Here is a 24,920-nt window from a genome sequence, read left to right as displayed (position 1 = left end):
GCCGAAGGTCGAGTTGAGATAGCTTTGAACTAGGTCAATCTTTGCCAAATGTTGAGCCAAGTTGGCCCTGGTAGAAGGTTGGGATGAGATGGGTCTGAATTCAGTCGGTTCGGATTCAAGGTCAAGCTTAGTCACCAGGATTCGTATGTCAAACCTGGACCAAAAATTTTCACGAGTCTATTTGAGCTGAAGGTTTATATGAGATGGTTATGAGCTGAAAATTAACATTTTTACTATCTAGTTCTATTTTCAAACTTTAGTTTCATCTTCTATTCTGTTTTAATTTTGTAGGGTACTATAGTTGCAGATTTTTGGAGTCCATTTAGCATTTAAAAATTATTCTGATGAAGGGACCTTGTGGTTCCACTTTAATTTAGGTCCCACTTTAATTTACTTTAATATTTTTGTTTTACATTTTGTTTCAGTTCACTGTCCTGATTTAATTCTGCATAACAATAAAATAGTAGTTATTCCTAATTCTGATTATAGTAATATAGCTTAATTTTGTTATAAATAGATATAGTTATATAAATTTGTGATGCTTTGATTCTTCTTAGAAAATAGTCGGTTTACTTCATTTAAAGTTTTATGTTGTTATTTACATTTGCTCAGTTAATTGGAATTCAATTTACTAGTTAGAAAACAGTACAATTTAATTCAAGTTCAATTCAATTCAAAAACAGCTAAAAAAATAATATAATTTAGTTAAATAGTGTAATCAAGTTCAAAAATAGTATAATTTAATTTAAAATTAGTAAATAGTATAATTTAATTTAAAATTAGTGCAACTCAAAAGATAACTCAATTTAAAACAGTTCATATTATAATGTAAATTCGTTTAATATAATTTGTTAGAATAATTAAACTATTTTTTAATTCAATTGAGATAAACTATTTTTTACTTTAGTACATATGAGTTACTTGTTAATGCAGCTTTTAATATTGCAGCACAATTCAATTCATTTTAGTCGACCCTTGTGTTTTTACATTTAAGGTTGTGAATTGGAAGAAAGAAAAATAGACTAAAGAGATTGGCTCAACCTGCTCCCTTCTAGGCTGTGCGGCTTGCAAGTTAAGTGGGGCAAGCTTCACCAAGCCAATGGATTAAAAATCTGAATCTAACTCGCAATTTTTTAATATAAGTCGCCCAACATTGTCATTCCTAAAAAAAATTCTAAAAAATGTTTGAAATTAGAAGACATCAATAAAAGTAACCCAAAATCCATAAATATCCAATTAGAAAAAGAATGATCCTTTACAATCTGAATTGAATAACAAGTTTATTACCCTATTCTCATAATCTTTATTGAATATCAATTTTTTACAAAAAAAATGTTTTAAACTCTTAATTGCAAGCATTTCCTTACGAACATTAGCTCTTATACACGGATATACAAAGGAATTTTATTAACACAGCACATTAATGTAATGTACTGTATGGTATAATCAAAATCCAAACACGTCCTTCTAACACGTGTGACTGATTATAGAATTTTTCACCGACCAATATCTACGCCGTGGAATTTTGGACATCCCCATTTGGGTTCATCCTCATCATGATTGGCCGAATGCGGCGTAAAGGGTGTCCTAAGCAGAGGCAATATTGATCTTTGTTTATGACGTATGTTTCATGAGTTTCCATCATGCAAATTAGCCGCTAGATTTTCAGCTTTTCTCGATGTCCTTGAAGAGGCATTTGAAGCAAATGAATGAGATGAAATAGCAGTGATTAACAAGAAGCCAACCAACTAAAATAAATGATAATGATATACTAAAAAGATTACTTACCTGTAAATGAATAAATCGTTTTCTATATAATCACTCTCTACGGGGATGTTGGAAATAAGGATGTTGAAGAGCCTCATCAATACTTGGCCGATCCTCCTACAGTTTATCACTCAAGCCTTGATTAGATATTTTGAGGGTAAACATGACAAGAAATGCAGTTAGAAAAATTAAGTTTGATTGAATGAAACTAAAAATCTCGTTCAATTGAAAAATTTTATGGTTTTGCTTTGAAAGCAAAACATGATTTGTGACTTTCAATACAAAGTAAACTTCGGTTTGAGTTCCAAAACTGAAAACCAAACACATACTTACCGGATCCCAATGTAACAAACGGCGCACTAACCGGAAAGCCCAGATGTCTGAAAAACTGCAAGGCAAAGGAAATATTATGACGAGGACTTGATATAATATGCTAAAAGGGAAAGCATCAGATGTAGCAAACTAACCCTATCTTTAGCGGATCTCGATTCTTAATTTGACGAGTAATGAATTCTTCAGAGCATTTCCAAGATGCAAGTGAAACTCCAACCTATATTCACAAAAATAAACACTTCATCTTTCCAAAAACTAAACCATTGGATTGGACCCATATATTATAGAAAAACATTTTTTCTTTGAAACTAGTGCACAAGAAATTAAGGTGAGTTAGGGGTAACTGAAATTAAGATGACTTTCCAACACTGTCATTTTCAGCCACATTAGACTTGGATTAAGCATGAGGTTTACAAATGGAGATAATCTTTGCTGCTTGTCTTGTTGAAAATTACCTCAGTCTAAAAGTGTCGCCAAAACCAATATATTTATTATAAAACAGTAAAATATTTTTAATTTTAAAAAATGTCAATCAACAAAGTCATAACACATGAAAAAGTTTAAACAACTTAATTAGCTTTAGTCAGGCCAAGAACCAATGATTAAAAGAGGGACAGTGGTAAAACTTACTTTGTTCACTGTGTGATACTTTTTTGAGAAACTGCTCGACCCGGAGACCCCAGGGATTAAAATGCACAATTCCATGAATGATCTAAGTCTGTGACCACATTAAAAGATAATAGTTAAAATTATAGGGTACAGAAGTTCAAAAGAATGAATAAATATTAAGTTCCCTTCATTACAATAAAGTCTTTAGAACAAAGGCAATCACCTCCCAGATTCTCTCCTGCTTCCTTAATATTTAATAAAGATAGGAAAATGCTAAAGAGCAAGCAAAGTCCAAAAAGCTGAAATGAACTAAAGATTCATGAATTCAAACTTAAACCAGAAAACTGAATATTGATTGTGATTTGGGGTCCCAAGATAATCCACAAAGGAATACACATCATTGAACATCAAGACTGTTGTCACCCATTCCAATAAATGTTGAGGCACTTCCAATTCAATGAAGGACTTGTTCTTGTGTAAAAAAAACTTCAGCCAAATATTTGGAACAACAAAACAGACACTCTAGCATTGAGATACTGTTTAAGTTGAGTTTACAAATAAATTCAACAAGACACTGAAATCACACACAATACAGCCATAAACTAGTTTTCCGACAAAGCATTCTGTAGTTTGTCCACAAACTACAAATAACTTCATAATTTCTAATTGCACAACCAACTATTAGGCACACACTCTTAAAACATAACTCCCGAAAGTTATTTTGCATTTTGGATGCATAACTGCTACCATGCACTTCTAATACAGAACTATTTTCTAGAACAATTGAAGATATATACACCTAAATCCTAATAATTGCCAACAGCCGTTTTCTACTCTTAACTGACATCCTACAACTTTTAATATCGAACTGCTTTGAACTATCTCCAATCCATTGGTGGAACTAACTTGGATCTTAGTTCCCATCAAACAATTTGGTGAATTGGAGAACAAGACATCTTCAGAAACAGAAAAACCGCTAAAGGGTACATTCCTTTTGAACCGCCAAGAACTTACATCCCATAAAAAAATTTTGGTAGCCTTTCTAGTTTAGATAGAGAGATAGGTACTATCATTGTGTCATCCTTATTTCTTGCTATCAAACAAATTTAAGATTACATTCATAAAAAAAATGCATACTTGTATGCCAACTCCTTCACACCCTCATTCCAGCCTTTTAGATGTTGATCTAATAGAGTCCGTGTTAAAGCATTTATCTGAAAAACATCTGGTGTGCCTAAGACCAACTCTAACATCACAACACCAACGCTCCACATGTCATATCTGTGAAAGCAGAAAGATTGCATCAAAAACATGCAGAATAAAAAGACCAAGCAACATCTTTAAAGAAAAAAATGAATATGGATGCTGAATTCATGTAAAAATACCACATACTTCAAAGTCGAGCTTGTTGGCCCTTGATACCATGTAGCATTTAGTAAAGCTTCAGGAGGAGTATACTCATAGGTTTGCTCAGCTCTGAAGAAATATAGCAAACTTTTACCACAATAATCACAAGTAAATGATCAGTGTATAAAGAGAAGCGAGATACCTCGAAGGCCCAGTAGAACCATACAAATTATTTAATGTGTATTCATCAATTCCACTTCCAAAGTCAATAATACGCCTATAAGAAACAGCAAAAAGGAGTCAAATTCACTACAAAACGCTGAAAAATCATGCACACACGAATGGAGACATATGTTGGATAGACAACTAAAGTTTTAAAGGTAAGCACTAACCCAGTTTTATTGCTATCATTGACAAAGACTCAACTATGACTATGAGGTAAAAAATAATTTGAGAAAAAGTTTTCCCAACGCAAGCAGGATATAGAGCATACATAGATACCTCTTAGACCTGTTTATAGATAGATTCACAGTGTAATAATTTGAAGAGTTAATTAAGAAAATTTTCATGCATCATGTGGCATAGGAATTTAAATTCCATATGTACAGTACACGAAAGGCTTCATAAGAAAATCTCAACATTCATCATAACTAAAAGGCATAGAATTCAGATACATAACTAACACTACTAAAAAAATCTTATATTTCCTAACAATTTTGTTTTGAAATTTTTTTCGCAAGAAATACTTACAAATTTTGTTGTAAAAACAAATTTTGTAAGAAATATTTGTGAATTTTATAATTTTGTAGGAAATAATTACCCACGATGGAATTACCTACCAATTAAGATTCTTAGAAAAAATGGCAAAAAAAATATCTTTTCTTGCAAATTCTTTTCACAAATTTGCAAGAAAAATCCCATGTAATATGAAAATTTCTAATAGTGTAAGCAAGCAAGAACAAAAACAGCATTATAAATTATCATCAAAAAGAGATGAACATCAGATTTCACAGTGAATGAATTTCCTTGCATATTATCTTTTCTGAAATGTCAGTCACCATATATAGCTTACTTTTTTGGAACAGAACGAGTAAAAGTGAATTGAAATAGCAGAGAATTTAATTATGTAGATCAATTGTCAGAAAGAAATGAAAAAAAGATTTAATTGTTCCATACACATGGAAATAGGAAATTGGAAATAGATGGTAGACCAATGTTTAAAAGGATATGAAATAGGCAGCCAAACTAAAGAGGATCATTGCAATAAATGATTGGCTTTAAAAATATTTATTCAAGTAGTTTTTGAAATATAATTTGAATGTCAAACATTAGGAAGTGAAATTCTGCAGGCAACAAGATTCTTGGATGCACTAACACCAAGATAGAAGAGAAGTTGCAAAAGTTAATATCATTCTATAAGATTATATTAAAACCAAACACACAGTGCTTAAGAAAAATACGAATTACACCACAGTTGAACTAATAATAAATAGATGTAACTAGGCATATCCATGGTTTCAATACATAATATAGAAGTTAAAGTGTTTACAATCAATTTTTATTCTAAAATAAACAATTTAAAACAACAGGATGTACTGAAATGCAACCAGGATACTTCACTTTACATTTTGGTGGAAGAATTATTAACTTTAGTGGGAATCTCTTTCAAGCATCTCCCTGTTTCCTGATCTTCAAAGCATATCACCATATTCTCTTCAAAAGTAAACTACACTCAGTTAATTTTCTTAAATAAATTCTTTCAATTGAGCATTGCATTATAAAAAATGAAAAATCAATAAAATATGCATCAATGAGTCACAGATAGCAATCTCTGTGGATAAGGGTAGTGTTTAAACAATTAGTCAAGTAGCATTAAGCACAATACACAGGTGAAACATTTTGGAGTAAACATAGGACCCAAACTGAAATTGAAAAGTTGTAAAGAGAATTAAACTGAGCAGAAGGTTTTAAATTCATTCAACCCACCGAAAACACAAGACAGAGGAAGCATTTATGGTAGCTGCCCTCATTAGTACAGTTGTACAATGAATGATAACAGTTCGTAAAACAAACGAAGAGAATAGTCTGTTTTATAACAGAATGAAAAATGCAATATTTTTTATATTATACTCTAATAAAAAATCACCCAGACTGATTAAGTAAATTTATAATAAAGAAGAACAAAAGGAGAGTTTACTTGAAAAAGGAAAAATAGATATACTATTGATTAAGTAAAGGCATACATCTCTCAGGAACAACAAATTACCCATGTCTTACCAGGTTTAATATCTCTGTGTGTGATGTTGCGATCATGACAGGATTTGAGAGCTAATAACTGAGAAGATTAGGAAAAGAGGGTTGTCAAGAATATGCAGCACAGGAAAGATCAAGAATAAATTCTGGGAAATGTAATATTTGTTTGTTGACAGCAGCTATCAAATTTATCTAAGATATCAAAATACTTGAACCGCAAAAACTCTTATAATTTAAGATACTTGAATAATGAATGTTCTCCATGAGATCAAGATTTGGGATTGAGGAATTATTAGAAAAAATGAGAGAAACTGAAGTGTATGCTTCTTAATAAGCCCGGTTGCATGCTAACCAATTTCTAATATTAGACACAAATTGAGCATCCAAGAACCTATGCACAGGTTTATAATGCACCATAAACAGAAAGAAAGAAAAATTATGAGAAACCTCAGGATTTAAAACAAAAATGTACACCTAAGTAATAGTATTGGCTTTTTACTTTTTCCTGAAATAAATGCAGTATCTAATATTGCACAGATTTTAAAGTATATTTTAAAAACAAGGGAACTATGAAGGCTATCAGGCTAATGCATCTACATTTTAAGACATACCAGCTGCCTGATAAGGTTGCGCATTTCTTCCTGTCCTTCTTCTGTTGTTTTCAACCAATGCCACCACTTTGAGGGTCGTAGTATCTGAACTTGTTTAGCTTGCTCAAGTCTTTCTTGCTCATCAGAACCATATGCATCTTCCACTGAATATAGAAGTTTTGAGAGTGACACACCTTCAAAACTAAATACAAGCCAAATTTCGTTCGCCTGAGACTCAAAAGATTCCACATATCTTGCAATATGGTTCAAGCCTTCTTCATAAAGGGTTCTTTGTACACGAAATTTGTTTGGGAATGAATTCTCAGGACCAAATTGTGATGATGATTCCAAGACACAGGTTGATTTTCCAGCCGAGAGTGGATCTTCAAAACATGTAGAGGCATTTAAAAAAACTTCTCCAAAGTACTTCTCCCTTAGACCACTCAAGTAAACAGATGACCCCTTCTCCACCTGTTTAACTCATTTCAGATTTATTTCTGTTACATGGTTACGTGTGCATAATTAATTATAATCAACTTTTCCTATTAAAATCAAAGCAGAAAATCCAAGCATGCATCTTCTCTTTTGATTGGGATTTATAATTATCATTAAAAGCTTTTGTTAAAAAAATATTGCTAGAGCATGAAAGGTAAAAAAGAAGAGGTCAAAAATAACAAGCATTTGAAGTTTTGTTTGCAATAAGAGGGAAGGGAGATGAGAAAGCTCCAATATGAATAATAGACAAGATGTAAAAGAGAAAAGTGGAAAAGGTGTAGAAACAATAGGGAGTATTAGATTTGTACTAATGAGAGGATAAAATAAAATAGAGAAAAAAGGACTGGATAGGAAATCACACACATCAAACATAAAAGATAATTTATCATAATTTCAGGCTTTCAACATTATTCAGAATACAATTACTGAAATTAATTTCTTAGAAGGTTCAGTTTTCATTTTTTGGTGATAACTATGCAAGACTAAAATAAAACATCTAATTTACATTATATTTAGTAAGGAAAAAAGCGCACTACGCAGAAGCTGAATAGGAAAAACCGAACAATCTGACTAAAAGAATAAAACATGCAGCTTCCTCTGAGGTCAAGTAATCAACATAAAGACGGTGACTCAATTTCGAGAAATGTCTATTCCAGAAATATATAAAAAATAAGGACTGCGAGAAAATAGATTGTTGATATGATCATGAAAGTGGGGTCTTCAATTAAAGAAGAGTTTGGAGAAGAAATATCAAGAAGACAAGTTAAAAATACAAAAAATGTAAAAAATATCGTGGAAAATCCCACAAGACAATATCCAGAAAAGAGGCATAGGTTAGAATAGATTGATTGAATATTATAATAAAACTAACCTAGATTAGAATAGCTAACCCTAAAAGGAGTCTAAGATCTCCATTTAGAGTAGATAGAAAACGCGCCTCCTTGACCACACATGCCTTGTAAAATCACTCATGGAATTGAAATCAAATTGAGTACTTTTAAAGTTATTTTGTGTTTCTTTTGTGATTGTTGCTTGCTTAGTTGACTTGTCCCAAGTGACCTCTCTTTTTCTTGCCTTCTTAGAGCCACCAAGAAGGGTGCCAAGGGACCTTCAAGGGTCATAGGCAACCTCCATGGTTGTGTAAATTTGATGAGGTAATCATCACCCTACCTTATCCCTTTTCCATTCATCATGTGTCAATCTTCCATGTTTCTCTATTCCATTTCTTGTGTTGTTCAGCTGTGTTCTTGCCAAGATTGCATCCCTTGCCTCTGCATCCCTTCAGCTTGCCAATAACATCACAAAATCCTAAAGAGAACTCTCACAAAAACCTGTCCATTCTTACGTTTCTCCAAGAAAACCAAGAAACACCTTCAACCTTTCCCAGCCATAGCTTCGGCTATCCACCCTTACACCACCCAAATCTCACTTATAATTCACCTAACCTAGCTTGTTGCAACCCTCTATACATCCACAACATAAACCCATTGTTAGAACCTCTCCACAATAGCTTCAACAAAATTACTTCAAGAACCTCTCCAAGATTCTAACCAAAACGCATCCTAAAACATAAAAGAACCTCCCTGAGTTAGCATAGAAGTATACACCATCCTCCCTATAGCTAGCTGAAATCAAAACAAAACCATAAAGAACCTAGGGACCATCCAATAAACCATTTTTTGGGAGCTTAGCTAGCTGTAATTTTTGTTGCATCTTAAAATCCTCCTTTTTAAGAAACCTCCAACCAGATTCCCATCAATTGGATAAATAAGGCAGCAGACTTATAGCTTGTTAATTATGTTGATTCACAAAAGAAAAATAGGTATAAACTCCATTCTCACAATGCATAGACATCTACCAGATCCTAATGCATTGAAGCCAGTAAAAGCAGTTCAACATCACTCAAACTTATTACCATTATACGTTTCAAAATGTACAGGGTGTAATTAGAAGGACCGTTCTGACAATCAGAAGCAGTTGTTCTGTTGTTTGTATTTGTATCATCCCTGCTCCCTTTTGCAGCATTACTATCTTGATTACAGTTCCAATGAAAAGCCAACCACACTTCACCAAATGATCCACGTCCAAAACTCTTCTTCAACACATACCTATGCACCAAAACACAATTTGGATTAATTGTGAATCATAATGGACACTATGACAGTACACTGAAAAAGGGGGTACGAAAAATTCTGAATGTGCTTGAATATAACTTAGTAAATTTATTTATTAATAATTAGAATGATTATTGACAGGAAATTGATATGCTGAATTATTATTATGAAAAGAGTAAAAGATAAAAGGTTGTCGAGATATTTTAGGAAGTTTTACATTTTATTCTGTCAATATCTTCTAGGAAGTTTTAGATTTTAATCCTATTGGTTATAATTCTATATATTGGCTGTATTTTGGTTTTATTACTAGCTTATAAATCCCACAATCTCAGGGATTTGTTTCCTAGAATAGGCTATGCTTGTTTTGTAAATTATCCAATCAATGTATGTATCAGAGCTCATGATCCTTGGGAGTCTTTGATTGTATTGTATTGCCTGTTATCTGTTTTCTGTAAGCCTTCATAGTTGTGGAATCTGATCTTCATTGATGTGCGTCTATTATCAATTAATTTCTCTATGGCTTAATTGCACATAATTTTAATGGCTGAAATGGAAAATGGTAACAAGCATGACGGTGCAAGATAATTACAGAGTGTTATTCAATCTAACAGTTCAATGATAAAAATCATCTAAAATGATCTCAACCCATTAAGACCATCTTAAAAGGGAAAGGAAAGGCTAGTCATTTAACCTATGATGTTTCCAATGAAGATGATCCTACATTCAAGTCATGGGACAAAGAAGACTTCATGATCATGACTTGGTTATGGAATTTGTTAGGTATTGTTGAGATATTGTTAGTTACAATATCTTGTGTTAGTTACCGTTAAGAAGTGGATTTTAAGTCTCACTTAATCTTACAAAATCGGCTTGTAAGATGAGGTTTGCATCCACTTATATACTCTAAATTGGTCTTATCACTAACACCCCCTCACGCCGAGATATATACATCTCGAGCGTGAGACTTGACATTAGTCTGATAGCCGATGGAACAACTGACCCAACAAACAACAAATATCGCTAGGATAAGCTCTAAACTATGGCTCTAACACCATATTAAGAAGTAGACTTTAAACTCAATGGCCCATATTTCCTACATGATTCTTCCCAACACACACACACACACAAAGTGGCTGTAATCTACTGAGTTGTGAATGTGATGTGTATGTAGTGTTTTTAAGAGGGAAATGCTATGTTATTTGGCTTTAGGAGGTGTATTGAATAGGGATTCCTTGACGAGATTATCCATATTATACTAAATATTCAGACACACAAAGAGGAAGATGTTTAGGTGGTGAAAGTTGATGGAGGTTCCTATAAACTGAATTTATATCAAAGAGAACTGTTTCAAGCAAGTTATTGGGAATGAACCCTGTCATATGAAGAGGACTTAAGTCCTGAGATGTGAAACTACGTAGAGTGTCAACAGTTTTGTGAAAATCTACTATGACAAGTACCAAATCTTTGAATCCAAATCAATGCATGAGTCTTCCGAAAGAAGATGTATAAAGTTAGTAGAGATATACGTGTGATCCACATGATGATGTGTTGTGCTTTGCTGAGATGTACTCTAAAATGTTTGTTATAAATTGAACTCTGATCTTTTAAATATGCTAGCTTACCTTGTGTTTTGAGAATGTGTTATCCACCTACAATGATCGTGTTACACAAAGGCAGAGGGTGTTTCAGGTGGGAATGAGGGGCAGAGGAAGACTTTTTTATGTAAATATTTTGTATATGTATATAAGTATAGTGATTAGTAGTAATGTAACTCCAAAGTAGGGTTATTACACTCGCGGCTAAGAATGATCTATAGCTTAAAATTAGATATTTGTGGATAATATCAAAGTCATTTAAAGTCTACCCTAGTCAAATTCATTGAGGTTGATGTACCACTTGTTGGGTTCTTATTATAACACCCACAAATATCTAATCTTACATTCATGATGTTCATTCCTTGGCATGAGGTGTGTTGGACGTCTCATATCAACTAAAGGTGAGGTGCAAAGCTGGTGAGATTTTCAACCCACCTCTAGTCGACGTGGGATCTTCAACAATAATAAACATTAAATGCTACAATTTCCAACACTGACCATCAATCCAAGATTAAAGAAAAGGGAATTCTAAAATTTTACGGATTTAAAAGTGCACTTTTCACCATACTAAGAACTATATTGTCCTCTCCATTAATGAATGGATAGGAATTCAAAGTAGATAAAATTACCTCAAATCAGGCATTGAATAATCAGAAGATCCATTGCTGGCATCAGTATCATTTAAAGGAATTGATTCAAGAAGACCAATGAAACTAGCAAAACCTTCAGGATTTATGCATCGGCCTTCAGTTTCATTAACAGTTGGACCATAGTCAAAGCAAAAGTTCTGGTTATTGTATAAATCTACAAGACCACCTGATGCTGAAAAGGGACCAACCAGCACATTTGATTGTCAACAGATAAACCAAAATTTAACTATAAGCAAATGCAACATAATAACAAAAATTAAGAACAACCTCTAAATTACCAAGATTGTGTAATTAGATAATAGACATCTTGCTTACGGGCATGATGAGAAAGGGAATCTGGTGGAGGCGGAGGTAGTTCATACAAATAGTCATCCCAGTCAGTTTTTTTGGCAATCTGCTTGGAGTCCTCTGGTTCATCAAGATTTTCAGATAAATAAAAGCAGCCAAAATCACCATCTTTCACTTCAACCTGTCACAAAATAAATCCTGAGGTATTCAATTATTTGGATTGATTTTGATCTGATATTTTTTATTTTAAAATGAAGTAATGATTAATGTTGGAAAGCTGCCTTAATTATGGTCAAGCTTGGTCCACCTTAATACCAACCTCGTTAGTCTCAAGGATGATCCACATCCATTAAAGATATAGCTTAGAAAGCTTGGACAGTGATCACTTTACAAACTAGTTTTGATGGATTTGGATTGGCTCTACACCCAAATTTTGAAATAACTTTAAAACCTATCCTAGATCCATTGTGAGGCTACTTTCATAGTCATTATGCTCTAGGTTAGTAGTCCCAGGCATGAAGGGGAGTTTCGAAAAAATTGTGGACACTAGTAACCCGGAGCAACCTATAGTCCCACATCAAATATATATATATATATATATATATATATATATATATATATATATGACGTAAAGTAAGTTAGTTTTATGGGGTTGAGATAGACCTTAAACCCAAATTCTAGAAATGTTATACTAGAAAGATATGTTTTAAGTTAGTTTTCCCATCTGTTCGCACAACACCATTCGGTGATCAGATTGGTGATAAGGCATGAGGATTAACTATTCAAGTCCCTAACAAAAATTATGGCTGAAATTCTAAGAAATCCAGTAAAGCAGGTTGGTCCTCTTCATTCAATTCCAAACATATAAACATTCCCGTGTTTAACACAAAGTTCCCCATCCAACAACAATATCACAAAATCAAAAGCTCCAGGATGGACTCAATTACATTTTAAGGAACACAGCAGAAGAATAATCAAACTTTGACACACATCACAGTTAACTTATAAATTGAAAATTCTATCAGTCTTTTCAGAATAATCAATTAATTCCATTAGGACACAAGTTATGAGAAAACCAAACAAAATATGGAAGAAAATTGACAATAATAAATTTCCATGGCTTTTGGCCATACCAATATTCGCTTGAACTTGGTATCTACTAGATGAGGGTGCTCCAAGTGCATAAGATCAGACGAGATGCCATTAACTGATGAAGTTCCAAAATAATAAATTAGTGGAAGCTACATACAGGAATAACCAAATTTTATTCATCAATTGTTTAAGTTATCAGAGCAGAACATACCATGAAATTGCAAATTAGATTTTTATACATTGAAATTATTAATGACACCAGCATTTGCTACATACAAATGCACAGGAAAAGATACTTTGTAAAACTTTATCTACAGTTTAGTGCAAGCAAATATACCCAATACATGCTTTATGTATGTAACTTCATATGCTATTGCATGCCACTCGGACTTTCTTCAGACATTTAAACACAAACTAAAGATAATCAAAATATCAGTGCCGGAGCTACACAAATCCACACCACAAGAGAATTCATTTTTAGTGGTTAGCGTTTAAACTTTTAATAAAATCAAAAACATTGGTGATTAGCAACTACAAAAGAATTACCTGATACGAATTTTAAACCACATAAAAATACATAGCTCAGTCAAATAATAACTAAAATCATATAAGTTCTCCCAAAAGTGTCACTTACATTGTCTTCCCTTACCTTACTGTTTTTCTTCTCCACATAATTCTTATCTACAGTTATTAAAAAGTCCAAGTTTTGTAATTTAAATTATAGAATTTTTTAAATTGGAATCCCTTTTGGGCCTCCTTCACTTTAATTTGGTCTTACTTGAATAATTAAGATAAGAAAAATACAATGCATTCAACCTCCACTGATGTGCTTACATTAATATGAGTTACTTAACAAATGCAAGGCACTTGTATTACCCGTAACCCACAGGCTAGGTACATAGAAAAGAAATAATACTAAATAACCTTTCATTTTAGCACTCCCCTCAAGCTAGAGCATGTAAATAACATGCACCAAACTCACCCATATAAACTAAATCCTAGGTCCTCTTAGATATTTAGTTAGAATGTTTGCGAGTTGCATTAGAACTAACACTGTGGTAATAAGATTGATCCTTAGACAGCAACTTCTCTCTAACAAAATAACAATCAATCTCTATATGTTTAGTTTTTTCATGAGACTATGGATTAAAGGCTATATGAAGAGTTGTCTACTTGTCACAAAACAACTTCATCTAATCATTTTCACAAAATTTCATGCATAGCCAGAACCATAGACATATATACAACTTTTGCCCTAGATCGAGCAACAACAGTTTGTTTCTTAAGGGAGGGCATTGGTGACAGCAGTGTAGAACGCCAAATACAATGGCGATGACTGAAACCATTGTCAAAGGCAATGATGGATAAGACAAAGCGGGATCGTGCTTGCTCTAATACCAACTTGAAAAAATAAGATAGAGAGAAACAATGTATTCAACTTCCACTAGTGTTTGTGATAAAGATTGCATGTATGATAGTTTTGTGTATGTGACTATTTCTTTGAAAAGTTGAGCAATGATATTTGTAAGATTAATATTTATGGAAGGACAAAAAAGGCATACAAAATGTGTACAACAAAATGGGAATATTCTTACTATATATAGTTAATGATTATGGATCTTAATATAAATCAATAATAAGAAAAGGGTGCCAAGCCATAGGAAACATAAGGCTTTGTGTGTGAAATATGTGTTGCTTGCTTACAATATGTTCCATACATGTTCTTATAATGTCTACTATGGTTTCATTGTATACACTTTCTCAATGTATTTTTAGTGGCAGTGGATGATATGAAATCCATGCTACAAAACTTGTTTGGAGAGGACTCTAATAATATGAAATCCATGCTACAACACTTGTTTGGAGAGGACTCTAATATGTACATCACTTCATTTGGGATTAGGTTTTGGCCTATATTAGGTGTATAAGCATCGTGGTCTTTCTAATTGGGTTTCATTAAGATATGCTTAGAGATTAGGAACACTTCACTACATTTATTTTCTCTTCCCCCTCAATTATTTTCAGATTTTAATTTGGAGGTTACCTTATCAGAATGTCAAAATGGGTTATGTACCATCTAGGGAATGACTGACCTCAACATGCTCATTTTGATTCCGACCCGATAAATATTTATCATAAAACGACGAGTTTCAGTCATAGGCCGAGGTGACGAGCAAAGAATCCGAGCAAGATTTGGGTCAAGCAGGAATTGGGCTGAACAGAATTTAGACCGAGTAGGATTTGGGCCGAGCAAGAATTGGGCCAAGAAGAAATTGGATCGAGTAGGATTTGGGCCGAGCAGGATTTGGAACAAGTACAATTTGGGCCGAGCAGGATTTGGGCTGAGGTGGTTAGTTCGTTTCTAAAAGAAAGAGATTTAATATCCAGCGGAAAAATAGGAATCAGTTGTTGATATTTTGCCACACTAACATGTCTTCCTACGAATTAGGTAGGTAGGAGCCCTATATAAAGGAGAAGGGAGGAAGAGATAGGCAGACCTCTTTTAGAACTAGAACTACTGAAGTCCAGAAAATGGGAAACGCATATCTACTAGTGTAAGAGCCAGAAAGGTAGTTTGTTCTTGGTTTTCGTCTCCCAGAAATTCGAGACCGGAACATGGCGCCCACCGTGGGGCCTGGTAAAACGAGGTCCCAACCACAATAACATGAATAAATCACGATGATAAAGTAGTCCATGATGAAAGCGTCAATGGCGGAGTTGGGAAGGGAGAAGAGATGACAAAGGTCTTTTGATGCTCGACGATGAGGGCTCATGATGACCTTTGACAAGGTTTCAGCGGTCTTGGCAAAGCTGAACGGAGAAGTGAGCCCTATGCCAACCTCGAAGCAAGAAGTGGCCAGACATCAATCAACCCAAAATCTACCGCACAAGCACGAAGCTGGATGGAGATGTAGGCTCTTGGCCGATCTCCATTGTATCCTCTTTATAAACTTTTCATTTGTATTATTTTTCCTTATCATTAAGAGCTCATGAATTACCAATTTTGCAAGGCAACCAAAGAAACTCTAACTCGATAAAAAAGTAGGTCGGCCCCTGCTAAACCAAAAAGGCCTAAAGCAGGTCGACTCTTACGATCTACACATTCCAGCTTGGCTGGAAGCACGCAATAACCTGTCTAAACAAAAACTACCACTATGATTCACTTGTTTTATATTGAGGGTCTCATCAGTCCGACCTCGCTACGAGCTTGGTAAAAACCTCAGTACTGAGGACTAAACTCGATCCAACCTCGCTATGAGCTTGATAAACACCTCAGTACGCTGAGGGCTAAACTCGGTCCGACCTCGCTACGAGCTTGGTAAATACCTCGAAAGCTACACTTGGTCTGACCTACCTACGAGCTTGGTAAACACTTCAGTACGCTGAGAGCTAAACTTGGGCCAACCTCGCTACGAGCTTGGTAAAAACCTCAATAAGCTGAGGGCTAAACTCATTCTGACCTCACTACAAGCTTGGTAAACACCTCAGTACGCTGAGAGCTAAACTCGGGCCGACCTCGCTACGAGCTTAGTAAAAACCTCAGTACGCTGAGAGCTAAACTCGGTCCAACCTCACTACGAGTTTGGTAAACACCTTAGTACACTAAGAGCTAAACTCGATTTGACCTCAACTAGATCATTTTATATATTACTTCTTATGTTGAGGTCTCCCTTTGGGTCGACCTCAACTTAATCATTTTATCTTACCTGTCTTATGCTGAGGTCTTCCTCAGGCCGACCTTAGCTTTATCAATTTATTCTGAGGTCTCTCTCGAGTCGACCTCAACTTTATCAATTTATATATTTACTTGTCTTACGCTGAGGGCTCCCTCCTTCAGGTCGACCTCAACCTAATCATCTATGGGCCGAGTAACCAGAGGACGACCTTCAGCACGTGACTTAAACATACTTCTTTCAAGAAGCTCCTACATTTCATAAACAAGTTGTTTATTTTGCAAGAACAATAAGGCACACCATAAATTATTATGTAGCTAGAGATGAACGCTGCCAAATCTATCAAAAGGGACAAAACTTACATAAAGATGATGTGAAAGAAAGTGAAGACCCAACATGATACTAAAAGATGTAGATGGTTTATGACAACCTTTCATCTCAGCAAGTTAAGGACTCAAGGATGGAGGATTGTGTACCATCCAGGGAAAGACCGACCTCAACATGCTCATTTCGATTCCGACCCAATAAATATTTATCATAAAATGATGAGTTTCAGTCATGGGCCGAGGTGACAAGCAAGGAATCCTAGCAGGATTTGGGCCAAGCAATAATTGGGCCGAGCAGGTTTGGGCCGAGCAAGATTTGGGCCGAGCAGGATTTGGGCCAAGCAGAAATTGGGTCGAGCAGGATTTGGGCCGAGCAAGATTTGGACCAAACAAAATTTGGGCCGAGCAGGATTTGGGCCGAAGGTGGTTAGTTCGTTCCTAAAAGGAAGAGATTTAATATCCAGCGAAAAAATAAAAATCAGTTGCTAATATTTTGCCACACTAACACGTATTCCTACGAATCAGGTAGGTAGGAACCCTATATAAAGGAGAAGAGAGGAAGAGGTAGGCAGACCTCTTTCGGAACTAGAACTACTGAACTCTAGAAAATGGAAAACGCATATCTACCAGTGTAAGAGCCAGAAAGGTAGTTTGTTCTTGGTTTTTGTCTCCCTGAGATTCGCGACCGGAACAGGTTCTAACTCGTGAGCCAACTCGGCTCATCACAAACTGAGCCAGGTTGGATTGGAAAATTTTCAATTTCTTTAAACATGGGTTGAAGTGAGCTCAGTTCACTTAACCTACAAGTTAAACAGATTTAAGCCAGGTTGATGATGGGTTGACCTGTAACCTACCAATAACAACATTTTATTAGTATTTTTACTATTTTTTATAAGTTTTTATTAAAATTATTTACTACTTCTAAGGTTCACAATTTGATCTTTTTATGTACTAAAATATTATTTAATAATATTTGAATAGTTTAGGTGTTTAATTTCTTTGTTTGTCAAGTTATATACGATGATATTTTAATTTTCAACTATTATCTTTATTATAATATGTGAAGAATTAGTACGGATGGGTGAACAATTATATACGTTGACTCACTTTGAGCCCTCTATTTGTGAGGATGGGAGAAGGAATGTGAAAAAGTTAAAAACGTAGAACAATTTTTCTAGATAAAGGTAAATATAAAAGGCCACTGAAATACTAAAAACATGAGACAAGAGACATAGGTTTGAAAAACTGCCAAAAAAGGAAATAAAATGTAACTATGTTACATCCTTTTATCATAATAGCAAGTAGTTACACATGTGCTTAAATTTGTCAACTTAACAAAAAGATAATTATTGCAGTCCCAGTCGTTCTTTCTTCCATTTCCAAATTTTTTCCTTGAAAAAATGGTGGAAAATGCAGTTTCCTTCCTACTTCTCTAACCCAAACAATACAATATTGTTAAACTCACATAATAGTAAGCAATTTAGTGTATGGGTAAATTTATAGATCTAACAAAAAATTATTTTTTGCAGGTCCCATCTGTTTTATTTCCTTTCATTTCCAATTTTTCCCCAAACAAATGGTGGAAAATGCTGTTTTCCTTCAACTTTTCACCAAAACCCACATAATATATACCTGAGCTTTTGAAGGAAGATTCTTGCAGACCAATATAGCTTCCCCTAAGCGAGTTTGCTGAGGAATTGACAGACTCCAGAGGAATGACAATGGCTGCCACATTGTCCATACTGCCCTTTTTTAAGGCATTATTAACAATTAAATCTGCCAACGAATAGGAAGAATGGGCGCACTCTGATCTCATGTTACTGTAACTATGCACTTCCCACAACAAATCACAGACATCCTGCAAGCTCGTCTTCTCAAATACACCATCTGATGCTACCACCAAATAGCTATCATTAGCAGTCAGAGGCTGCCAATCAGTCACTTCTGGTGCAGATATAACACCATACCTGTTAACAATTCATTACAAGAAACGCATTATTATTCCACGTAATAATTTTATATTATGAAAACAGACATCCTGAAATTCGAGTCTTAATTTTTAATATAGAAAAAAGAGCTGGTTTAATTGTTTCATTCACACTATGAACTATATGTGCAATTTCAACAAGTTTTATGATGGTGGTCGATGGCCTTGCAACATGGTCCTCCACCTTCACCAAAGTTTTAGACGGACTACGAAACCATAGGCAAAGTTATTTCTACAAAATGAACCATTAAAAAAAAATCATTTGCCCATGATTCAAAGCTACTGCCTATCCTATGCACATGCTTTAGCCATATAAGGTTTGTTATTTAAAGAATTTGCCTTGAACCTACCTTTTAAAGGATAGGTCACCAATAGACCGTGTAATAGCAAGTTCACCATTTACGCGAGGCACACCACTCCAATTTTGAATTTGACCTCCAGCTGTTTCCACCCGATTTCTTTCATCATCTCTGTCTGGATGATGATCACTAGTCAATTCCTTTACTGCAAAATGAGTGAGACCATGGGATGAAGCCAGTTTGTACTTTTCCCGATCCCACACGGAAACAGAACCACCATGTTCTTTCTGTCTATATAGCTTTAATAAAAAGTCTAAAAATCACAAAGAACTATAATTAAAAACATTTTAGTCATGTTTCACCAAAATGAAAAGTAACCTTGTTGCCCTCTAGCAACCAAAAAGTGCAACAGAATAATATATAATATTTCAATTATGCCATTATAACCATGTTCCTTAAAAATTCTCACCTTTGGCCTCTTTGGGAGACTGAAAATTTTTAGAGCACAATATGGCCTTAGAGTCTCCAATATTGGCAACCAAAATTTTATCATCTGCTACCAAAGCAATGGTAGCTGTTGATCCAGAGTGAAAATTATTTTTAGAGGCTTCCTGTGTAGTTCAAATTCAAGATGTCAATACAACAAGTACGAAAAAGGATGTCTAAAGCGTTGCAAATGAACAGAAAGTCGAATTTACCTCAGAAAATTTAGCATCAATGTCATGAACGGCTCTCAATAACCCTTCTTTCAAAATTTCCAAGTGTACAGAATCATCAAAATTTGAAGTAAATGTATTCTGAAACCTGAAAAATTGTTCCAAATTGAGATTAGCATACAAATGACAGAAACAAAAGATAGGTAAAATTTTAAATGCGATTAAGAACACATAGCTTATGAATCGTAAACCAAGGAAGCCACCCAAAGCACCAAACCAAATGATAGAAAAGAATACTACAGACGGGTGATACAGGAAGTTTAATAAGGAAGCTGCATCACAGCCAATCAATTTAATTCTGATTGATAATCAGAATTAATTTTGATTATTCCATTAGCATTTTATTTATGGTATTGTATTTCTATTTTTCTATAAATAAGCCAACTCTAAAAAGGGTGGAGGCACGTGAATTCTGATTACGAATATTGTAATTCTTCCTCAATTCAATACATCATATTGATTCTATTCATTCATTGGAATCCCTATGGTTTTGTAGTTCTTCAAATAGTCTATTCCTAGTTCTACCATTAATTCAGTTGTTAAACAATTCTCTTGGTCGCTTCACAATACTGAGTTTTCCTCCAATATACTTCTTATACCTTTGGAATGTTGTGATGTGGTGCTCGGTATTGAGTGGTTGGTTACTTTGGGAGACATTACCTGGAACTTTGATCGGTTGTCCATGCAGTTTTATGTTCATGGTAAGAATCTGGTTTTGAGAGGGGCAACAAGTGAAGGGCTTAAAACTGCTAGGAAAAAACAGTTACAAAAAACAATTGCTTCCAGTGTTCATTTATCCATGCTTCACGTGGGTACCGAGACTAATACCTTCCTACTGCAGTCATTAACCACACATGCTAATTGTCAAGTTATTCCTAACTCTATTGAGGAATTACTTGGGCAATTTGAGGACATTTTTCAGGAACCTACCACACTGCCACCTAAGAGGCAAGGCCATGATCATAAAATTCCTTTTGTTGCATGTGCCAATCCTATTAATAAGCGGCCATATCGATATGCTAAACACCAAAAAGATATTATTGATAAGTTGGTGCAAGACTCTCTTCAGTCAGGTATCATACAGAAACGTTGTAGCCCTTTTGCAAGTCCTGTGGTCCTAGTTGGTAAGAAAGATGGTACTTGGAGACTCTGTGTTGACTACCTCGATCTTAATCGAGAACAGATTCCCTATTCCTTTGGTGGATGATCTATCGGATGAATTACATGGTGCTGAGGTGTTCTCCAAATTTGATTTACGATCTGGTTATAATCAAGTGAGAATGGAGGAAACAAATATTCATAAGACTGCATTTAAGACACATGGGGTCACTTTGAATACTTGGTCATGCCATTCGGCTTAACTAATGCACCAGCCACCTTCCAAAGCCTCATGAATGATATTTTTAAGCAATATCTGAGGAAGTTTCTCTTGGTGTTTTTTGATGACATTTTAATTTATAGCCAGGATTTGAACACTCATCTCTCTCATTTGCATATGATTTTGTTGACTATGCGAAGGAATTCCTATATGCTAAAAAATCAAAATGTTACTTTGGTGTCGAAAAGGTTGAGTATTTAGGCCATTTCATCTCAAAAGAGGGGGTAGCTACTGATCCTGCAAAAATACAAGCTATCCAGAACTGGCCCTTACCCACATCCTTGAAGCAGTTGAGGGGTTTTTTAGGACTTGCAGGCTACTATAGAATGTTTGTGCGAGGTTATGGTAGTATTGCACGACCTTTAACCAACATGCTAAAGAAGGATAGTTTCCACTGGTCTGAGGAAGCAAAAGTTGCATTCCAATCCCTCAAGGATAGTTTGATGCAGTCACCAGTACTAGCACTACCTGATTTCTCTAAAGTCTTTGTGGTTGAAGTAGATGCTTCAGGTTCAGGCATTGGTGCAGTGCTTATGCAAGATCACCATCCCATGACTTTTATTAGTCGGGCTCTCAATATGCAGCAACAGTCACTTTCCACCTATGAAATAGAACTGTTGGCGGTCGTATTTGCAGTCCAAAAATGGAGACATTATCTGCTGAATACTCACTTTATCATCAAAACAGACCACAGAAGCCTACAGTATATTCTCAGCCAGCGATTGACTACAGCCTTCCAACAAAAATGGTTGGTCAAATTGATGGAATTTGATTTCACAATTGAGTTCAAGCAAGGAAGGGAAAATTTAGCAGTTGATGCTTTATCCAGGCAGCAATCCGTCGACTGTCAAGCAATCACAACTCTCACACCTGAAAGCACCATGTTAAACAGAATCATTAATTCTTGGCAAGTTGATCTGGACATAAAAAAGTTGATCCAAGACTTGCAAACAGATGCTTCGTTGCATAAACATTATACTTGGCATCATGGTGAACTCAAGAGGAAGGGGCGACTTGTTGTGGGAAAAGATGTGGCGCTCCGGGCTGAATTGTTGCAGTGGATACATGCTGGTAATACTAGTGGCCACTCGGGTCGGGAAGCTGCACTCAAAAGGTTGAAATCAGTTGTCTATTGGCGAGGCATGACCAAGGATGTACGCATGTTTGTAATGAAATGTGAGGTCTGCCAAAAATGTAAATATGACAGATCCGCCTATTCGGGGTTGCTACAACCCTTACCAATTCCAGAAAGGATATGGCAACATATCACCATGGATTTTATTGAGGGATTGCCAAATTCCAATGGCAAACAGGTCATCTATGTGGTCGTTGACAGATTAAGTAAGGCTGCCCACTTCATGGCCTTATCACACCCGTATACTACTACTGAAGTTGCTCAATCCTTCTTGGACAATGTTTTCAAGTTACATGGCCTTCCGATTCTATTACAAGTCACAGAAGTCAATTCTAGAAAGATTTGATGGCCTTTCAAGGGGTTCAATTGCAACTCTCAACAGCCTACCATCCATAAACAGATGGTCAAACTGAGATAGTAAATCGATGCTTGGAGACCTTCTTGCGATGCATGTGTTGTGACACTCCCCATGAGAGGTCTAAATGGCTTCCTCTAGTAGAATGGTGGTACAATACTAACCACCATACTTCTATACAGTGCACTCCTTATGAGGTGATGTTTGGTCAGCTTCCCCCATTTACCTTCCATATTTACCTGGCGAGTCAAAGGTGGAGGTAATTGATAGAAGTTTACAAAAGCGAGAAGAGGCTTTAAAGTTAGTCAAATTTCACATGAAGAGGGCCCAAAAACGAATGAAGCAATTGGCAGATAAAAATCGAAGTGATAGATCCTATGAGGTTGGTGCTCTTATGTATGTCAAGCTCCATCCCTACAAACAAATTTCAGTAGCATTTCGGGCTAATGCCAAGTTAGCACCGAAGTACTTTGGGCCGTTTCTTATCACTGACAAGATTGGAGTGGTAGCTTATAAGCTCCAATTGCCTTAGGGGTCTAGAATTCATGATGTCTTTCATGTGTCACAACTTAAAAAGCATATTGGTGAGGCAACGGTAGCAAACTCTCATCCTCCCGTTTCGGATGGTGCTATGGGGGGCAAAGAACCAGAAATAATCTTAGATAGAACAACTGTCAAGCGAGGTAACAAAGTTGTCACCAAGGTACTCATCAAGTGGAAACATCAATTACTAGAAGATGTCACGTGGGAGTTATTCTATGATCTGAAGAAAAAGTATCCAGGTTTTAATCTTTGAGGACAAGGATTTTTTGAAGGCTAGGGAATTGATACAGGAAGTTTAATAAGGAAGTTGCATCACAGCCAATCAGTTTAATTCTGATTGATAATCAGAATTAATTTTGATTATCCCATTAGCATTTTATTTATGGTATTGTATTTCTATTTTTCTATAAATAAGCCAACTCTAAAAAGGGTGGAAGCACGTGAATTCTGATTACGAATATTGTAATTCTTACTCAATTCAATACATCATACGGATTCTATTCATTCATTGGAATCCCTATACTTCTGTAGTTCTTCGAATAGTCTATTCCTAGTTCTACCAACATCAACGGTGACTAAATTAGACATTTAGAATTATCCACAAGAATATTGCTATTTCAGTTTTAGTAACTTAAAACGGTTGATGTAAGAAAAAAATTAAAAAGCACCTTTCAAAATGCAGTCCATGCCATTTTGAACCTGGAATCTCCTCCCATCTATGCAGTAAGTTTGCATTATCACGAAGTGATGGTTCTGTTGACGTCTTCGAAAGGAGGGAAAAGGCAGAATCAAGGAGAAAATAAGTATGCAGAACAAAATACTCCAATAAAAGTTTGGATGCCATCTCACTCGCTTCTGCACCGTTGTGACCGTCGAAGACGGCCACGATGTCAACCGCAACTTCCTTGATCCCGTTCACACCTGTTCCGTGATAAATTAAAATTACAAAGAATGTTTCATAGAAGCCTCGGAAACACAAACCACATAAGGCGGTTAAGACAGCGTACCAGGAAAGGGAATGCGAACATCGAGGACGCAGAGAGCGCGATCCTCTTGAGATTCTCTGCGGCCTTGGAGCATCGCAATCTGGCAACGCGCCGTGCTTTTGGGAATTGAATCATAGTCGGAGAGTTTCCAGAGAGGACATTTTGGGGACTGAAACACCGCCGGAGCACCGCCATTCTTATATACCGTCAAGCACGTTGACGACTCGGCGTGAACGAAAGGGAGTGTGACGAAAAACAGAAACCCTAACGCGAGGGTCAGGTACTCCGACGGAATCTTCGAAATCATATCCGACTATGATTGAAGTGGCAGAGGAAGATGATTGAGGTGGCAGAGGAAAGTTACCCACTCACCCACTTACGCAATGAG

General features: G+C 35.5%; 1 protein-coding gene across 3 annotated transcripts; it reads right to left on the bottom strand.

The window, feature by feature from the left end:
* Positions 1 to 1,205: 1,205 nt before the first annotated feature.
* LOC114190798 (kinase superfamily protein) lies at positions 1,206 to 24,920 on the bottom strand. 3 transcript variants are annotated; one of them, XM_028079837.2, is made up of 21 exons: positions 24,554 to 24,917; positions 24,215 to 24,467; positions 20,118 to 20,223; positions 19,889 to 20,030; positions 19,471 to 19,732; positions 18,766 to 19,100; positions 13,175 to 13,248; positions 12,069 to 12,222; positions 11,733 to 11,925; positions 9,310 to 9,502; positions 6,921 to 7,370; positions 6,334 to 6,391; positions 5,682 to 5,769; positions 4,259 to 4,333; positions 4,102 to 4,185; positions 3,847 to 3,990; positions 2,731 to 2,818; positions 2,235 to 2,317; positions 2,101 to 2,155; positions 1,789 to 1,884; positions 1,206 to 1,683 (listed from the first exon to the last, which is right to left on the bottom strand). In XM_028079837.2, exons 1-20 carry the CDS (start codon positions 24,837 to 24,839, stop codon positions 1,819 to 1,821), a joined length of 3,189 nt encoding a protein of 1,062 aa, XP_027935638.1. In that variant the 5' UTR covers positions 24,840 to 24,917; the 3' UTR covers positions 1,206 to 1,683; positions 1,789 to 1,818. The 3 variants fall into 3 exon arrangements, 2 of the variants coding, with proteins under 2 accessions (XP_027935638.1, XP_027935639.1); XM_028079838.2 differs by having other exon boundaries at positions 19,471 to 19,624; positions 24,554 to 24,916; XR_003605851.2 differs by lacking the exons at positions 1,206 to 1,683; positions 1,789 to 1,884; positions 2,101 to 2,155; ... (1 more) ...; positions 2,731 to 2,818; positions 3,847 to 3,990 and having other exon boundaries at positions 4,115 to 4,185; positions 5,705 to 5,769; positions 24,554 to 24,920.

This window comes from Vigna unguiculata, chromosome 7 (genome assembly GCF_037176805.1).
Source record: "Vigna unguiculata cultivar grain cowpea cultivar isolate G323 ecotype 2 chromosome 7, ASM3717680v1, whole genome shotgun sequence".
NCBI classification, from domain to species: Eukaryota; Viridiplantae; Streptophyta; class Magnoliopsida; order Fabales; family Fabaceae; genus Vigna; species Vigna unguiculata.
Note: the sequence above shows the minus strand (reverse complement) of the source record. Positions and strands in the feature narration are given on the sequence as shown.